Raw genomic sequence first — 20,707 nt, 5'->3', positions numbered from 1 at the left:
GTGGATCTAGCTTGGTATGATCTGTGGAGAGAGGGGCACAGGGGACCTTCTAGTTAATGAAGGTTCCTGGGTGTTTGATATTTTCCTCATTAACCATTTATGGAGAATCCTTGTGAGTTCTAGTGGATTCTAGAGTCATATTAGCCATGTAATTCAACTTTTTTCCTTTATATTTTATTTTCTTTAAAACACTTGGGAATGACTCAGTCTGTGGGATATTGTTACCTTTAAGTTAATGCTCACTTTCTGAAATACATGGGATCTTTGTCAGTGGAATACTATGTGAGTGTATGCAGGTAAGCAAAAATTGTCATCTCACAAAATACTCACTGACAGTTCCCATTGTCCTCTCTCTTGTTTAATGGTAGCATTTCTTTCTGTTTGTCCAGGTTTTTGTTATTCAGTCTCTCACTGGTGGGTTTTAGTAACATGTGACAGTATAGTATTATATTAATTTAACTGGCTCTATTTATTGAATGACTCTGATATGGGCTAGGCACTATTGTATTTGTTGGAATATAGCTGGCAAAGTCCCTGCCCTTAATGGAGCTTACCTTTTAGGAGGTGTCTGTGTGAGGCTTGGAGAGATACTAAACAAATAAATATATGATGTAGTAGTAGTAGTATAAAGTATGTAAGTAGTGCATTCGGAAGAAAAATTAAACATATTAGGGGTTTGCTAAAAAGATCAGGGCATATAAGGACTGGAAATAGCATGTAGTTCCAGTCAGTTTGTATCCTCAGGCTTCTCTGGGAGTTAACATTTAAGCTGACACATGAATGAAGTGTAATATCGTAGAAAGTCAGGGCCCTTGGGATCTATAGTCAGTTGAGTGTCCCACTCTTGGGTTCTGCTCAGGTTGTAATCTCAGGGTCATTAGAGTGAGCCCCTAGTCAGACTTTGCCTGAGCACAGAGTCGGTTTAAGACTCTTCTCCCTCTCCTTCTGCCCCATTCCCCCCAAACTAAGTAAATCTTTAAAAAAGAAAAATCATGGGAGAATTTTGAGCAGGATCTGATTTACATTTTAAAATATTTATTGGGGTACCCATGTGGGGGATAGAGAAGAGACTGTGCCCCAATCCTCTGCCACTGGAAGTGTGGTAAAAGTTAAGAAGCAAATACAGTCTAGAAGAGAGGAGATCATGTCTTAGATTAGGATTTTATTGAAGAAAGAGATGAGAAATGGTTGATTATAAAATAAAATAAGCAGGGGGCTCTGGGTGGCTCATTTGGTTAAGGGTCTGCCTTGGGCTCAGGTCATGATCCCAGGGTCTTGAGATCGAGTCTCTCATTGGGCTCCCTGCACAGTGGGTGCTCTGCTCTCTCTTTCTCTTTCTGTCAAATAAATTCTTAAAAAAAACCCAAAAAACAGATCTTACAAAAGATTCAGGATTTCATAAAGTATATGAAAACTTTGTCAGAGAACTGCTAAAATCCTATGCAAAGCTATTGTCAGATAAGTTTCTGGCTGAGTTGACTTAGTTAATAGTTGAAGAAATGAAAACAGGCAAACATAGGACTTAAAGAGTGTTTTGATATTTTTGTAGAACAAGTAATTTGAATATCAAGTTTTGAGAGAGACACTTGGGAAAAACGATGTAGCCCTAAAGGACTCTTAGGAAATGCCCCTTAAGATTAAGATGTGAAATTAACATGTTATGTTAACACTATCAATATTTTATTTTTCTTTATTTTTAAGAAATAGTATGTAGTTCCAATCATAGTAACTTTGTTCCCCCATAATTATTAGCTTGATTATTTAAATGTGAGAGTTTTGCTTTCTGTTATTTCAGTTATTCTGTAATGAGGACCTCTTTATATGTCTGGTCATTGAATTCCTTACATAGATTCTAAGTTAATGATTAGATTATGTATTTAAATGAGAAGAAAAACAAAAGACATATAACTGTTTTCTCTAACTCTACTTCCCCTAGGATTCTATCTTCTGTATACCGTGATTAGCTCTAATATTCATGTAGTATGTATTCTCTTCCTGCTGTTTAGACCCTCCATATCACATGGAGTCTAGCAATGGCCTTTTAGCTATCCTCTTGCAGTGTATTGCCAGAAATCTGATCATGTTTCTTTCCTGCTTAAAATCCTTCAGTGGCTTTCCATTGCATGTAAGTTGGTTTAGATTCAGCTCTTTTGTGTGGCCTTCCATATCTTTTTTTGTGCTTTGGAATTAAATTTAACTCCTGAAACAGCATGTTAAAATACCTTTACTTATACCTTGTTCCTTTTGCTTAGAAATTTCTGGATTCATCTCTTACATAGTTCCCCCTTCCCAAAGTGACCCTCCCCTCCCCCCACCGCCCAGGAATCCAACCAAGGATAAACTCTTCTCTGCTCTTTTTTGGTATGCCATTTCCCTAAAGACTGAAGGGGAGAAAGGAAGGAGGCGATAGAATTAAACACTTAAAACAAAATCTATTTATTTTGTTCCTGCTTCTGTTTGTGTGTACTAGTTTTGTGTATTTCCCATATTGTACTGTAATTCTGTGACTGTTTAGTTTTTCTTATACTCCTTTATTTTTATATGAGCATTTATACAGATTAGGACTTAAAATATGTTTTTTTTTTAAAGATTTTATTTATTTATTTGTCAGACAGAGATCACAAGTAGGCAGAGAGAGAAGGGGAAGCAGGCTCCCCGCTGAGCAGAGAGCCCGATGTGGAGCTTGATCCCAGGACCCCGGGATCACATGACCCGAGCCAAAGGCAGAGGCTTTAACCCACTGAGCCACCCAGGCGCCCTAAAATATGTTTTTGATTAGAAGTATATATAACCTTGAATTTTATTTAATTTTTATTAGTTTGTGAGATTTTGACTGAAGCATGACCTTCAGTATACTTAATAATTAAACTAATGCAATCTTTAAAAAACAACAGAACAAAAGCTGTCAGCCAGGCTTCATTGGAGTGTGGTTGAGGGGGAGGGAGTTGGTGTGTGATTTTTCCTTCATAAAATCAGTTGGATTTTTTTTTTAACACTTTGAAGCCTTCATCCATTACAGATTTCTCTTACCAGAATTAATTTAAGCTGAAGATTGTTGTTTTCAGGGCCTTTTTCATTCTGCTTTAGGTTATGAGGGAGGAAGTCTCCACAATTCATAGTGAGCTGTAGTTTGTACTTTGTTGTTACATAACTGTATGTGTCAAATTATGAGTGAGTTAGAGAATAGTAGGCAAGCAGGTCTTTTTTACTTCTTGCCAAATGGGATTGGTCCTTTTATCTGGTAGTACAGCTATCAGCATATCTATCTTAATATACTCTTTCAGTGGATTATTAATATATGATATTAGTACATTATTAATATGCACAGAGGTATTAATTTTTAACTTTAACTGAAACTTTAAGTATTAAAATGAAACATTTTTGTTCAGATTTCTTCTTGATAAAGATAGTGATGATTTTTAGGTTAAAACATTCTTGAACCAAAAATATATAATATCTAAAATTTAGATTTTTAATTATTCTTTAAAGCCATGATCAGTAATTATGCTTGTAAATTTTTAAATGCTTCTCATTGATGTGTTTTCTTAGAAATGATTGTGTTAAAATTCTTGTCTTTAAAATTCTAAAATGATTGTGTTAAAATTAAGCAAGTATTTCAGAATTTTCAATTTTTAGTCTCTCGCCTCTGTGTTTTCAGAACTTCAAATAACTTAGTTTGGAGATAATGTATTAGTTTAAACTTCTCTATCTGCTTAAGGTAGATATGCGTTAATGTGATCCAGATAGTTACTGGAATTAAATTTGCAGAATAACTTTTGTCTTCCTATGATAAAATAATAAATACAATGGAAATACAGTAAATAAAATTTTCTGACCTAGACTCTCCAATCCTTAAAATCCTTTTACCCAGGGGGGTTGGGAGAGGGGGAGGGGGGTTATGGACATTGGGGAGGGTATGTGCTATGGTGAGTGCTGTGAAGTGTGTAAACCTGGCGAGTCACAGACCTGTACCCCTGGGGATAAAAATACGTTGTATGTTTATAAAAAGATAAGAAATAAATAAAAAATAAAAAAAAATCCTTTTACCCATAGAAGAATTCCCTTTTTTTTTTTTTTAAGATTTTATTTATTTATTTGTTAGAGCACATACACGCACAAGCAGGAGGAGCAGCAGGCAGAGTGAAGCAGGATCCCCACTGAGCAGGGAGACTGGTGTGGGACTAGATCCCAGGATCGTGGGATCATGACCTGAGCTGAAGGCAGATGCTTAACTGACTGAGTAACCCAGGCATTCCCCATAAGAAACTTTATGTTGATCATGAATTTAATTCATTTTTTTAAAGACATATTTATAAGTTTAAAATTTGAATTGTTAAGGTTGTCTGTGGTGTAGAAGAGGGAGGTTTATAAATAAAAAGGAGGTAAGACTTTATGGAAGACACTTTTGCTTTTATTTAACTACTTTTAACAGATGTTTTTGAGACTTACCTTTAATTTGTGTTTCTATTGACAAAGGTCCAGTTGAATCCAAAAGTAGTCATAATAGGAAGGAAAAGCAAAGGGTCACTTTATAAAATGTTAGAATTATTTATTATTAAGAATATATACATAGGGTTGTGAGTTAATACTTTGTGAATTTGTGTATTTTATAATTTGATTGAGTAAACTAATGAAATTCAAGGAATTTGATATTTCATAATGGGTGTGGACTAGATTACGAAATTCTTCTTTAGCTCAACTGTGTCAGTGAACGATTATGTTTACTTATGCAATTATATTTACCTACAGTCATAAAAAGATAAAAAATGTGTGATGGTGGGTGGTGGTTTTGGATGGCCCTGAAATCAGGACCTCAACCAAAACCAAGAGTCAAATGCTTAACTGACTGTGCCACTCAGGTGCTCCCCCCCGACCCGTGATCTTTCTTCAGATATTAATGCTTAAGTTCTTGGTACTTTTTGGCATTTATTATTAGTTCAATTGCTTTATTTTACTTGGGGAGATAACTTTTTTAAAATATAGGAATTGAGGGGCACCTGGGTGGCTCAGTGGGTTAAGCCTCTGCCTTGGGCTCAGGTCATGATCTCAGGATCCTGGTATCGAGCCCTGCATTGGGCTCTCTGCTCAGCAGGGAGCCTGCTTCCCCCTTCTTCTCTCGTCTGCCTCTCCGCCTACTTGTAATCTCTCTCTCTGTTAAATTAAAAAATATATATATAGGAATCGAAATTTTCTTTCTTTCTTTCTTTTTTTTAAAAGATTTTATTTATTTTATTTGACAGAGAGACAGCGAGAGAGGGAACACAAGCAGGGGGAGTGGGAGAGGGAGAAGCAGGTTTCCGGTAGAGCAGGGAGCCTGATGCAGGGCTTGATCCCAGAATCTTGGGATCATGACCTGAGCTGAAGGCAGAGGCTTAACGACTGAGCCACCTGGGTGCCCCAGGAATTGAAAATTTTAAAAGATTTTATTTATTTATTTAAAAAACTCACCAGTGCGGGGAGGGGCAGAGGGAAAGGTAGAGGGAGAGAATCTTAAGCAGACTCTGTCCTGAGCGCAGAGCCCAATGCAGAGCTTGATCCCATGACCCAGGTGCTTAAATCTCCTGAGCCACCTAGGCACCCCAGGAATTGAAATGTTTTTATGGTCAAGTCTAACTCTAATCCTTATAAGTATGTCTGTAATTATATATTTTAAACAAATCTTCCTACATAAACCTAAAGAGTTTTTATTTAGTCTTTATTTCCTTTATTCAAGAGGAAAATGGTAACAATACAGAAAATTCTTCACACACAGGCTGACACTTTGTTCCATATCTCCAAGATTAGGTGGATCTTTTTTCTTTTTTTAAAGATTTTATTTATTTATTTGACAGAGAGAGAGAGACATCACAAGTAGGCAGAGAGGCAGGCAGAGAGAGAGGGGGAAGCAGGCTCCCCACTGAGCAGAGAGCCCAATGTGGGGCTCGATCCCAGGAGATCATGCCCTGAGCTGAAGGCAGAGGCTTAACCCACCGAGTTACACAGGTGCCCCAGATTAGGTGAATCTTAACAAATCTCTGCTATACTTGCATCAGGGACTTTTGAACATAAATGATGTGCTGCTGTGTTTTAGTGACGTTTATATATGGTGTGGGAGCCATAGTAAAACCAGTAGTTGATTGTTTAATTGTTGGGAGTACTGAGGAGTTACTCGCCTCACCCATGTGCTGTATTGTGCAAAGGATTTGAAATTAAAGTCATAGGAGATGGAGGACATTGAAGAATCTTACAGAATTTTCAACTTGAGCTAAAACAAAAAGAAACAAAATGCAGAAAAACTTCCTTGTCAATTAATATAGCAGGTACTCTTGGGGGCGCCTGGGTGGCTCAATGGGTTGAGCCGCTGCCTTCGGCTCGGGTCGTGATCCCAGGGTCCTGGGATCGAGCCCCGCGTCGGGCTCTCTGCTCCGTGGGGAGCCTGCTTCCTCCTCTCTCTCTGCCTGCCTCTCTGCCTGGTTGTGATTTCTCTCTGTCAAATAAATAAAATATAAAAAAAATATATATAGCAGGTACTCTTCATATACCTGCAATTTCTTTCTTTCTTTTTTTTTTTAAGATTTTATTCATTTATTTTTCTGAGAGAGAGAGAGAGATAGAGAGAGACCTAGCTCATAAGCGGGGGAATGGCAGAGGGAGAAGCAATCTCTTTACTGAGTAAGAAGCCTGATGTGGGGCTCGATCCCAGGACTCTGGGATCAAGACCCAAGCCAAACGCAGATGCTTAACAGACTGAGCCACCTAGGTGTCCCACATCTGCAATTTCTCATTAAATTGATAGGTAGTAGAGAATTAGCTAGTTATGAAAACCTTTTCTGAAACTGTGCAGTTCTTTATTTAGAGTGTCTGAAGAGTGGGTGCCTGGGTGTCTCAGTAGGTTAAGCCTCTGCTTTCTGCTCAGGGCATGATCTCAGCAGGGGGCCTGTGTCCAGTCCCCCCCCCCCCCCCCCGCCTGCCTCTCTGCCTACTTCTGATCTCTGTCTGTCAAATAAATAAATAAAATCTTCAAAAAAAAAAAAGAATGAAGCGTTTATTCTTCACTCAGCCAGTTTTGGAGGGCAAATAAGACATGTTTAACAGTCCCTTCTTATAGGGACTGGATATACAGTTGTGAATATGATAGCCCCTAGAACCCTACTCTTACTCTCATGGTCATATAGCTTTAGGATAAAAAATAAGTTATGCTGGCAAATGAATTTTTCTGTTTAGAATATGTGAATAAGGCTTTGATTCCAAAAATTAATATAATCAAAAGGCTTTTAACTCTGAAGCTGTAGTATTTATATTTGATTTGTAGGCTTTTCAGGATTTTTTTAAAAGCACCTTTGAGTTCTTGTTATGAAGTATAATTTGTCATCACTTAATGGTGATAACAGTGTATTTCAGTTTTGAAATCTAAGGTGTGAATAGACCAGATTCCAATGTGTATAAGTTTTAACTGAGACTCTTGTTTGTAATGAAGATTTTTGAACCCTACCTCCAAATCTCATCATTAGATCAGTGGTGGATCCCAGAGATTTAAATGCAAGTTTGGGGGAATCATACTTTAAAAATATGTAAACATTAGTTTAGTAGGTAGTGAATATGTCTGTATTAACTGAGATGTGTCTAAATAAACCTTTAAATCAGATATGATTTTTTTCATTAATGAAAGCTCAAATATTTAATACTAATGTTTTATATCTTTAGCTTATTTCACCTTTTGGAGAAGATAAGATAAAGATTTCTGTTTTACTCTCAACTATGTGAAGTTACGTATATTTCTATAATGTCTTAAAAACACCTGAAATCAAAACAAAACAAAACACAATACCTGAAATCAAATTTCTGGACTTGAGAGAGTCAGGGAAGTTAAAATAAAGCTTTGGGTGGGAAACTGAGTATTGGTACATACCAACCATTCCTTGGTTTCATCGATAGACTGTGATTAGATCCTTTTTTTGTCTTGTCAGGTTAGTCATAGAGGAAACTTGTCACCTCTTTGATTATTTTAGGAATACCTTGATTGTGGGAGGTCTGGGATAGGGGAGGTTGGGGAAACTGTCAGAATACCTGGTAACCCTGTTTTAGTTATAAGGGTAATTGAATAAAGCATAAAATTTTAAGTGTTAGTACCATTTTTCGTTTCTGCTGTTTACTGTCTTTCACCTATGCAAGTCCTAGCGTATTTTCCCTGTTTTTCAGATCCTCTACCTTTGAATCTTAAGTTTTTGGAATGCTTTTTCCCGCTTTCTTTGCCTTAAAAGCCTTTTCTAAGGCTATTTCAGATAACTGGCTTTTGTAACACTAACATTTGTGTTATCTGTATCATTTGATTATTAAAAATTTCTCCTCTGTGAATTATAACTAAATTGTGAACTCTTTTCCCTTACTAGAAAGTGGTAGTAGAATATAAAGTGTTTAAACATAGCACTTAGCCTAACAAACTGGGACTTTCACTAGTTTTGAAGGCAGATCAGTCTCATCAGTCTTATTCTTTAGAGCTTAATCTTTCGTTTTTTTAAATTCTACCAAGGAGAATTCCAGAGGTGCAAAGCAATAGATTTAGACCTATTCTATCTTTCAGACATTTTTCGTCATACTTGCTTTTTATATCTGCCAGCAGTAAGGAAACAACAGTTATAAAGAAAACTTTAAAATAGGTTGCCCTTTTGCTTTTCTTTTTCAACTTTAGGAATAATTATGGAGTTACGGACATTTTAAAAGGCAGTATAAATATTGGGTTCATATAGTCCCCCTGTGCACTGTGTAACTACAACTCTTCCTAACCATGTATAATTAAAAAAGGACAATTAATAAGGGTATTGGGGAGCATTTTTCTGGAGTTCTGAAATACTATAGTAACATCTGTTTTTTGAAAAACAAACTGAATTTCTTCTTTTTCCTAGAGGCCATAGATATGTAATCTGGAACCCAGTAATTTTACTACTGAAGTTGCATTTCTCAAGTGAATCCAAGCTGTAAGATATATAGGTTCCTATAACATTTTTTGAAACCTTTGGAGTCAGAAGTGTTTGAGTATTTAGTGTTCTGTCTCTCACCCCCTGCTCCGTAATTATTATATGTTACTGATGGAAGAATAAGAGACCATTCCACATAATCAGGCACATTAATATTTTAGCATTGAAACATGAATGTTCATAGTGAAATGATAACAGATCTGTGCAGGGCAAGTTTTACTTTCAAATAAGTTACAAAAGTATGTGATTTTTAGAGTTTTAGGTTTTAGGAATTGAAGTTTTATGTAATCTTTTTGAGCCCAATATTTTTAAAAGCCGAACTATGTGTTGCTAAAAAGGCCTTTGGAGCCAGCAATACTTTCATGAAAACCAAACTTTCATGAAGTTTGTTGCAAAATATGATGATGAAGTTCTTTCAAATACGAAGATGAGTAAAAGTACTATCTCTTTGTAAAGAGTCTGAGAGTGTATTAGAAGGGATTTCCTGGTAATTTTCAATTAGATTTTGCATCAAAATCAAGAAGTTATTACTGTCTTAGAGAACTGTATTTATTTATAAAAGTTGTAACTATCATAGTGATATCTATGTATGAGGTATGGTTTTGTAATTTACACGTGCTGTCTCATATAACCCTCAGAAAAATGCTGTGCAGTATGGTTTTTTTATCCTCTTCATTGTACATATGAGGGACTTGTATTCTAGAGATGAAGCAGTTTGCCCAGTATCACACAATTAGTGGCATAACCAGTATTTTAATGGAGGCATCCTTACTTTGGAGCTCATTAAAGCCTTGGGAAGTGAAAGAGCTTTGGAAGTCATCACAGAGTTGAAAATAAAACATTGAAGAGAAGAGAGAGAAACTTTGGTTCAAAAATGGGAGGACCGTGATATTTGATAAGAGAAAATGTATGTCATTTTGGCAGTCTTCCTTAAAAATTCTGGAATTACACGGCCTGGGTTCAAATTTCAACTCTACAACTTATCAGCATTTTGATCTTAGGCAAGTTTATTAACTTTTGTATACCTCAGTTTTCTCATTTGTAAAATAAGGATAATACCTGTCTTCACTGATTAAATGTGATAATACATATTTTAAGAAATGAGAATAATGCCTGGCACATAGTAAGCACTCCATAGATGTTAGCTGTTGCTGCTGTTAGTAGACAGATGAGTCATATTGATACTGGACGATTTGTTTGAATAGTTGTATCAAATGTTAAAGGGTTTGGTAAAATCAGAAAGGAAAAACAAACATGAAGACTGATTTCTAGTGTCTCTTGAGGTGTCTGCAGAAGTGGGGCCCCAAGAGTTTTGGTTGCTTAGTAAATGAGATTTACCATTAATTTGGAATGAAATACTTCAGTTCTTATATAAAAGAAATGATGTGATCACTCTGATGTAGCAGAGAAAAACCTTTGTTAAATAACAGAAAACACTATGAGAAAAACAAGTGATTTGGTTCTTAATGTGTTTATAATATTATGGATTACTGCCATGGTAGAAAGGAAATAAAATAGTAACATACTTTATTGTTTTAAGAAATTAAAGCCATATTTGATTTTAATTAATCATTGTTAAAATTTATAATTCAGATTATTTTCAGGTTAACATGTTGCATGCTTTGTTTTGCGTAACTGATTTAATAATTTTATGTATAATACTGCAGGGGAACAGGTTTTGGCTCTAGCCCCATATAGTTTATTAAATGTAGAGGCTTATTCTTCTCTATCCGAAGTTTATACTAATGAAAGAACAAATGAATGACAGTGGTTAGTCTGATCTCATGTGTGTGCATAGCGGTTTTTTTGTCCATTCAATTTCCTTATTTATTTAAAACCCTCATTTATTTTTTTAATGTTCAGCCTTAAGCGATTTTTTAAAGATTTTGTTTATTTATTTGAAAGAGAGAGAGAGCACAAGGTGGAGGGGGGCAAAGGGAGAGGGAAAAACAGACTCCCTGCTGAGCAGGGAGCCTGATGCTTGGGCTCCATGGGATCAGGACCTGAGCCAAAGTTTCGCGTTAAGCTCAGGGTTAACCGACTGAGCCACCCGGTGCCCCTAATGTTCAGCCTTAAACAATCTTAATATACTATAGTTTGCTCACAGAATAAAAAATTCTCTAGCTAATGCATCTTTTTCAAATAAAAGCCCAATCAAAAGGTAGTTATCTAGTATTTTTTACCAAGAATGAACCACTATTTTCTCTAGACTACCTGTTCATTATGGAGAGAGCTTATATGTGAAATTGACTTACTAGTCTGCCCTTTAATTTTATGATAAACCTTTGCTTTTGGAAGCAAATGTTTGAGTGAGAGTAGTTGCGTGATTTATTTGCACAGCTATGAATTTCCATTGTAGTTTGGGTTAATGCTGCATAGTTTTCATTTATGTTTTTAGCTAAGCTTCTCATTTTCACAGTGAAAACATTGGGATTTCTTTTTTTTTGTCAACTCATTTTACCCGTCTTGATTTAAGTATATTATTCCTAAATCAGCTTTAGTCATGACCCTGAAATTTTTTTTTGACCTTGCCATTTTTTGTGTTTTTATTAAAGTTTTGTAATGACATTTATTTTAAATAACTGTTTCTCTTTGATGATATTTATTTTAAATAATTGTCTCTCTTTCATATTCATAGGTTGCTATTCTTTCACTTTTCTCTTTACATTTTGTCTGTGAGTTGGGGTGAACAAATCCAGGGTTTCCCCTCTCTTCAGTTAGAGAACATCATGTGCCCAAGGAATACAGATAGAGTATGGTGGTTCTGGAGCCTAACTGCATGGGTTTGAATCCTAACTCAACTGTTCGCTAACTTTGTTACCTTGGGCTAAATACATAATCTCTCTATGCCTGATTTGAGAAATGGGAATAATAATAGTATCTACCTTAGAGTTAAGAGGGCAGTGCATATTACATAATAGAGCTTCTGCATTGTCATTACCATCTGGTGACTGTGGCTGACTTAGAGTTAAGAAGTGGTACAGCGGGGCGCCTGGGTGGCTCAGGGGGTTAAAGCCTCTGCCTTCAGCTCAGGTCATGATCCTAGAGTCCTGGGATCGAGCCCCGCATCGGGCTCTCCGCTTAGCGGGGAGCCTGCTTCCTCCTCTCTCTCTCTTCCTGCCTACTTGTAATCTCTATCTGTCAAATAAATAAATCTTAAAAAAAAAAAAAAAAAAGAAGTGGTACAGCGCCATAATCAAGAGGACTTAGATCATCAGTGCTTTTTATATTTTCTTCTACTTATGTTATTTTGTAACACGCACGCGCACACACACACACATTTTATAGAGAAGAATTTTAGAGGTTTGTTTTTCAGATTTCTTCTGTTGTAGTCCTTGTATGCATCAATAAATTTTTCCTAGTGAGTAAGATTCTGATAGAACATAAATTTCAAACTCTGTAGTCATTATTAACAAAATACTATTTAAAACCTGTAATTTCAACATCTTTTATAAATTGATGGGTGTTTAAAAAATATGTTTCTGACATGTAGTGTAATCTCACTGTAGACACTGATGTATCAATATCATTATTCAGGTTTGCAGTCAAATCTGAATAGTAATACCATAAAAAAATAATATCTAGAAATGCTCTTTTCTCCTGACCTTTAAATACACAGCTACGCAATTTTATTAATGTTTATAAAAATGCTAGGGGGATTACATTTCATTAGTAAAAAGAACAGAGAGATTTTCGTTTTTTAAATGATTATATATTTATTTATTTGAGACAAAGGGGCAGAGAGAGAGGGAGAGGGAGAAGCAGACTTCCTTCCGAGCAAGGAGCCTGACGCCTGAACCCCTGCTTGACCTGGGGCTTGATTGCAGGATCCTGGGATTATGACCTGAGCCGAAGGCAGACGCTTAACTGACTGAGCCACACAGGCACCCCGAACAGAGATGTTGAATGCATGTTTTTTCATTTTTAGCCCTGTCAGTCCCTAGATAGAGTACACTAAAAGCACACAATCTAGTCACGCCAGTGCATGACTCTGTGCAAGGACAGTGATCACTAGTTATATTTCATCAAAAGCAGCCCATTATAAGATTCTTTAATTTGTAGTGTAAGTGCTTTGAAGTTTCTTTCTAATATAATTGAGCCTTACTGTGGGAACAGTTACACAAGGAATTAGGATCTTTTAATATTTGTTGCATTTTGGGGTGCCTGGGTGGCTCAGTCATTGAGCGTCTGCCTTTGGCTCAGGTCATTATCCCAGGGTCCTGGGATTGAGCCCTGCATCGGGCTCCTTGCTCTATGGAAAGTCTGCTTCTCTCTCTCCCACTCCCCCAGCGTGTGTTCCCTCTTTCGCTATGTCTCTCTCTCTGTCAAATAAATAAATAAATAAAATCAATCTTAAAAAAGTGTTGCATTTTTCTTTTTTAAGACTATTGTGAGAACAGTTCCAACTGATTTATTGTACTTTTTAAAATGTGAGGTTGTATGTTATTGACTAATTTTATATTAATAGAGAGTAAAGTTTATTGAATGTTTACCATCTTTTTTGGAGTTTCACTAGGAACATACTTATTTAAATTTCACACCTCTCTGAAGTCTCTTCCTTATTTAATAGATGGAGAAACTGAGGCCAAATAAGATTAATCACTTGCCCAGAGTCATTTAGTTGCTCAGGGGTAAAATTCAGACCCACTCTGTGTGTACTCCTGAGAAAGCCTCTCATGTTATAACTTTTGAGGTTATTTGATTACTAAAGTAAAGAATGATTTTGTATATAGACAGCTGTCTTAATTAATACCTTCACTTGTCTAAATTTCATTAGGGTAGACAATATAAATAGTTTTTTGTAGTGGTAATATGGAAGGAGAATTAAAAAAAAAGTAAATAGCATGGTTAATCATGGTTGATACATGTTTTGCCATTTTCAGGTGTTAATTGTCTTCACAGGATTACTTATTTAAAGATGAGAAGAATATAGAAGTGGTGAAGATAGAACTAATAGGAAGAAAAAGATAGTTTCAGAGATTTTTCTAGGCTTAGGTAGGAAAATGCACAGAAGTTACAACCAAATAAAAAGAATCAATGCAGAAAGCAGATTATGGGTTTTTTTTGTGTGTGTGTTTTTAAAAAGATTTTATTTATTTATTTGACAGAGATCACAAGTAGGCAGAGAGAGGAGGAAGCAGGCTCCCTGCTGAGCAGAGAGCCCGATGTGAGGCTCGATCCCAGGACCCTGGGATCATGATCTGAGCTGACGGCAGAGGCTTTAACCCACTGAGCCACCAGGCACCCCGCAGATTACGTTTTTGATCAGGAAGAGAAAACTAGTGTATAGGTTTGGTTTGTGGGGGAAAAAAAAGCATTATTGGTATTTTGCCATTTATTCCATTCCTTCGATAATTTTCCTTCATGTGAGATGATTATCATAACATTTTGGACCTGGAGATAATCTAGAGGTAATTTAGAGATAGTCCCCACTCATCTCACTTTGAAGATAAGGAAATGGAGTGCTTAGAAAGTAAGTGTCTGGGGACATAGAGCTCTTAAGTGGCATAACAGGATCTCTTCTTAACTGAACTTTGCTTGCTTGCTTGTGCTCTTTTCCCTAATAACTCTTAAGTCCTTTTTTCTTTAAATAGTGTTCATATCTGAAAATGAAATTAGAGGAGATACATTTCTGTAACACCTGTTTTGTGATTATTCCCTATTGATACTCTTTCATGGACTGTTTGTTTAAGGTGGTGGGATGAAGGGTTTGTAAATTGCTTAAATATTTGCTGATTTTTTTGTTTATGGGTTATACATTTATTTTATACCTAATTATTGGCAATAAATATTCTCTTTGCTTAGAAATTAGAAATACTAGATATAGATATGGTGTATTTTTTAGGTTTACCTTTTCTGTTGCTGGAGTAATGTAAACACTGATATATTTTTCTCTCTTCATTTTGCAGTAGTATTATTGATTCCACAGAATACAGCCAGCCTCCTGGTTTCAGTGGCAGTTCTCAGGTAAATGATATATTTAGCAGTGTATTTTCGTGGTACAATGAGCATAATCATGAGTTTGAAAATTGTAGGTTAGTTTACTGGAATGTGACAAACATAACTGATTTGAGTGCTGTGGCATTGATTAGACTTAGATTTTTCTGATGCATAAACAACTGTTTATGTGCTCATCAGTGATGAGTCAAAAAAATTTTATATTTTAAATACCAGTAACATCAGACCTTGTGAGGAAGGAAATACAGTAAGATGAGATTATGAATAATCAGCATATTGTTTTTCTCACGTATCTTTATAGTCTGTTGATGAAATACTCATCATTATGTTGAAATTGAAATGTTAAGCTTTTCTGTGGGAAGTAAACTACAGATTTGAGAAAATAGACTTCAGCTTCACCTCTTTTCTAATTAATTGATTGTTTTGACACTTTCTCCATCTTTAACTTGGGGTGCTGATATTTGTCAAATCTAATTTTGAGGCTGGACTTTTTTTTTTTTTTTAACTTTTTACATTGAAATAATTTCAGACTTAGAGAAAAGTAACCAAAATGGTAAAAGGAATTCCTTTATATCCTTTATCTAGATTGTTCAGAAGTTAACATTTGATCACATTTGCTTGTTCATTCTCATTCTCTCTTTTGCTTATGTACACACAAATTTTCTTCTTTGGATTGTTTGAATTAGGTACAGACATAATGATTCTTTACCTCTAAGTATTTTAATGCGTATTTTCTTTAAAACAAGACAAGGTAAGAGCATGCCTGGCATAGTTTAGAAGTCTGTAGTGGCTGGGGATAAGTAATCAAGGTGGAGAAAAGTAGAAATGAGATAAAACTTAACAGAGGCCACTTGGTGCATGACTTTCTTAGGCTATTATGAAGACTTTGTGTTGTGTGTTTTTTTGAATGAAGTCAGTTAAACTTGGTTGAATCAGTACTTGTCTCACTTAATTCTTTGCATCAAAGATGTATCTATCTATCTATCTATCTATATAAATATATATATCTATTTATTTATTTAAAAGATTTATCCATTTATTTTAGGAAGCGGGGGTGGGGAGGAGAGAATGCACAAGCAGAAGGGGCAAAGGGAAAGGGAGAGAGAATTCCAGGCAGATCCAGGCTGAGTGTGGAGCTGATGTGGGGCACAGTCTCACAATCTTGAGATCATAACCCCAGCCAAAATCAAGAGTGGACACTAAACTGACTGAGCCACATAGGTACCCTGAAGCTGGGAAAATCTTAAGGTAGTGAGTTTAGGGGGATAGATAAAGGGCTCATATAAGATATTTCAATATTTAATTGAAATTGACTTACAATATGTAGATTAAAGTAATTTAGACAGTTCTTATGCATACTATTAAAAACGAGTCTTAATGAAATACATAATTTTCAAGGAAAATTAAAAATGTTGAGATTAAAGCAATTATAGAACAATTTGGATATATCAGTTGCCATAACTATTAATTTAATGTGATTCCATAAAAAAACTCAGTTTTTTTGTTTTAAGAGTGCAGGGAGTGTGACCAACTAGCTTTAAATTTCATTAGTAAGGGGACGCCTGGGTGGCTCAGTTCGTTAAGCGGCTGCCTTCCGCTCAGGCCATGATCCCAGCGTCCTGGGATCGAGTCCCACGTCAGGCTCCTTGCTTGGCAGGGAGCCTGTTTCTCTCTGCCTTTGCTGCCACTCTGCCTGCCTGTGCTCTCTCTCTCTCTGACAAATAAATAAATAAATAAAGTTCATTAGTAGGATGAATGATTCAGAGGTGTAGTAATCACAAGGGCATTTACCCAATAAATTATTAAAATGTATTCTAAGACTGCTGTAACAAAAGGAGCACAATAAAATTTAAAATCGAATTGAAAGTTATTGAAGAATTTATTAGCCTGTGGTAAAGGTGGTTATGCAGATCAGTGGGGAAAGTGGGGATTAAGTAAATGGTGTTGTGATAGCCAGGAAACCATTTGTGGAAAAACCACTTACTGTGAGAATCTAAATCAGCTAAATAATCATATAAATAACGATAGGCCTATAAAATTAAGAAAGAAGCCTGTATCTTCCATAAACAGAATTTTAATAATAAGCAACATTTTAAAAGACTAGGAAAGGTATGTTAAGTATGATGGATAATTCATTTCATTGCTTCAAAATAATGAAAGCTTTTTATATCCATTTTGCCTTTTTTTTTTTTTAAGATTTTATTTATTTATTTGACAGAGAGAAAGAGAGACAGCTAGAGAGGGATACAAGCAGTGGGTATGGGAGAGGGAGAAGCAGGCTTCCTGCTGAACGGGGAGCCCAATTTTGGCCTTGATGCCAGGATTCTGGGATCATGACCTGAGCCGAAGGCAAATGCTTAACGACTGAGCCACCCAGGTGCCCCTCATGTAGTCCTTTTGATGAAAGATCCAAGGGTAAAAAAATGGAAAAGAAAAGAAAATTGTTTAAAAAAAAGTGAAAATTCAAAAAAAAGAAAATTCAAGTTTCCAGGTCACATGAAATAATACCTTCCCAAATAATAAAAAGCAAGATATGAAGTAATAATAAGGTTCCAAAGGAGTCACCTAATAGATTTGGCTCAGCAATTTTCAAAATTGGAAATACCCTTTGCTGTGTATGGTTGCACACGATGAGTCTGGGAGAGGGAAAGGGAAGGTAAGAGAGTTGGTAGTCTTCCAGGAAGAGCATTTGGCAATGTATGCATAAGATGAAAGCTAAAAATGTGTGGTGATCATTATATAGATAGAAATTTATTATAAGAAATGATTCAAACTATTGTTTAAAGATTATATACACATGCACCCCAGTGTTTATAGCAGCAGTGTCCACAATAGCCAAACTATGGAAAGAGCCTAGATGTTCATCAACAGATGAATGGATAAAGAAGTTGTATATAATGGGGGGGTAGGGGGATAGGAGAAGAATAAATGAAACAAGATGGGATTGGGAGGGAGACAAACCATAAATGACTCTTAATCTCACAAAACAAACTGGGGGTTGCTGGGGGGAGGTGGGATTGGGAGAGGGGGAGCGGGCTATGGACATTGGGGAGGGGAGGCGAACCATAAGAGACTATGGACTCTGAAAAACAACCTGAGGGTTTTGAAGGGTCAGGGGTGGGAGGTTGGGGGAACAGGTGGTGGGTGATGGGGAGGGCACGTTTTGCATGGAGCACTGGGTGTTGTGCAAAAAGAATGAATACTGTTACGCTGAAAAAAAAAAATAAATAAAAAGGGAAAAAAAAAAAAAGAAGTTGTATATATACATGATGGAATACTATGCAGCCATCAAAACCCCCATGAAATCTTGCCATTCGTTGGATAGAACTAGAGGGTATTATGCTAAGCAAAATAACTCAACCAGGGAAAGACAATTACTGTATGATCTCACTGATACGAGGAATTTGAGAAGCAAGACAGAGCATCATGGGGAAGAGAGGGAAAAAATGAAACAAGAAGAAACCAGAGAGGGAGACAAACCATAAGAGACTCTTCATCTTAGGAAACAAACTGAGGGTTGCTGGAGGGGAGAGGGTGGGATGAAGAGGGTGGCTGGGTGATGGACATGGGGGAGAGTGTGTGCTATGGTGAGTGCTGTGAATTGTATAACACTGATGAATCACATAACTGAAGCCCTGAAACAAATAATACATTGTATGTTAATAAAAAGAAATAAAGAGTATATGCCAGTATTATTTATGTAGGTAAAAATTCTGGGAAAATACTCTCAATCATGATGGAATACGTGGAGAAACTATGGCACAGCTATAGGATTTTATTACTCTTAAAGACATGTTTTTAAAATATTTATTTATTTGACAGAGAGGGAGGGAGTGCACAAGCAGGGGGAATGGCAGGCAGAGGGAGAGAGAGAGAAGCAGGCTCCTGCTGAGCAAGGACCCTGACTCGGGGCTTGATCCCAGGACCTTGGAGTCATGACCTGAGCTGAAGGCAGATGCATAACCAACTTAGTCACCCAGACACCCCTCTTAAATAAAATGTTTATAGTTGAATTGGAAAAAATATGTTAACAATATAATGTAAGTGAAGCCAGAAATTCTGGATTTTTGTAAGTACCTCTTGATTTTGCTTTGGAATTATTATATATCCTTAGTATAATTAGCAAAATCAGGAAATTAACATTAAAATTACCTGAGATAACTTATTTAAATTTCAGCAGTTTTGACATTAATACCATTAATACATACTCCTTTTTAGCAAAAAGAAAAAACTTCGTTTTTTCAGTATTAATCCACAATCACTTGTTGCACTTAGTTGTCATGCTTCTCTAATCTTAAATCTCTTATCGTTCCTTAGCCTTATATTAAACTGATATTTTTGAGGAGTATGAGTTATTTATTTTGTAGAATATCCTTCACTTTGAGTTTGTCAGATATTTTCTTAGGACTTGATTCAGATTATCCATTTTAACCAGAAATACTACAGAGGTGATGTTGCACCCCTCTTTGTTAGTTTCTCATATCTGGGTGCAGAAGATACCTCTTTGCTCAATATTGATGATGTTAACTCTGATCACTTTATTAAGGTGGTACCTGTCAGGTTTCTCTGCTGTAAAATTACCATTTTGTCTTATCTGTGCTATTAATCTTGAAATAGTTATTGATATGGTTATTGCCCACATGGTAATTATGATAATTTTTCATTTTTTTTCCACATTTATTAATTAGCATTTTTGCTGTAAGGAAGACCTTTCCCTCCTTTTTGTTTATATTATGGATTCATGGATTCCTAATTCATTCTGTTGATCATTTTTAACTTAAATTGTCCCATATTTGACTGGTTGTAACTCTTTGAAGTAGATTTCCACATTCTTTTGACATGTTCCTATCATTTTTTAAGTACCTTCTTGGATTCTTAGACTATAAATTGTTCCAGCATCACCTTGCCTAGTCCTGCAATCAGCGATGGATCCATGAAACCCTATTTTCTTTTCTATGTTATTTAAAACATTTTCTTTTCTATGTTATTTAAAAACTAAGATCTGGGTTTTAAGTGTGCTCATTGGTCCTCGAGTATCAGTGCTTGTAGGCCTTCTCAGTGGACAGAGAAAGGTAGGAGACATATGTATGTGTATATATAATATATATTATCTATACAGATACATATGCATTAATTACATATTAATCACCTTAAGTGTTTGATTAATGAAAGGATTCACAGAAGTCAAATAGTTTATACTTCTGGAACAGTTTGATTAAAGGCAGTGGATACCAAGCAGGAGGAGGACACTCATTGAAAGGGATCTGGCGATTTCAGGTCCAAGCTTCTTTGTCCTTCTACACTGGGTCACATTAGAACATCCTTGTCTCCAGGTTTAGAGCTACTACTGGCTTGTATTTCAAGTACCTCAGTAATAAGAATCCAAAGTTGTCTTGTGGTTGGGATCTCTTAAATTAATCACATAGGCAGTACATTCTACTTACATGACCAGCCTGTAGGGCTCCACTGAAACCATGTACAAATCATAAATTCATTTATTATCACTTAACAGACTAATCAGTTTTGCTCCAAAGCAATGCAATTTTGGCTATAGAATAATTTATCTTTCTTTAGTGAATTCATTCCATAATATAGGCAAGAGTCTAGAGATAACCATGTGGGCAGTCCAGACTAGCTGAGATGAATCCATACTGCTCAGTGTATAATACATAATATTTATACAATCATATATTTCATATATGTATAAAACATATACATATATTTAAAAAGTCTATATTTTGGTATCTCTCCTTTAATGGATGAATGAATAGAGAAGATGTGTATATATATACAGT

General features: G+C 35.9%; 1 protein-coding gene across 4 annotated transcripts in view; it reads left to right on the top strand.

The window, feature by feature from the left end:
* COP1 (COP1 E3 ubiquitin ligase) overlaps positions 1-20,707 on the top strand; it is a 252,902-nt gene that overhangs the window by 65,275 nt on the left and 166,920 nt on the right. For all 4 annotated transcript variants that reach the window (XM_045983212.1, XM_045983213.1, XM_045983211.1 and 1 more), the window contains one exon: positions 14,864-14,921. In XM_045983212.1, the coding sequence (XP_045839168.1) occupies positions 14,864-14,921 (58 nt within the window). The remainder of the gene's footprint in view (positions 1-14,863; positions 14,922-20,707) is intronic.

Source organism: Meles meles, chromosome 17, assembly GCF_922984935.1.
Source record: "Meles meles chromosome 17, mMelMel3.1 paternal haplotype, whole genome shotgun sequence".
NCBI lineage: Eukaryota > Metazoa > Chordata > Mammalia > Carnivora > Mustelidae > Meles > Meles meles.
This window is presented reverse-complemented; position numbering and strand designations above follow the sequence as displayed.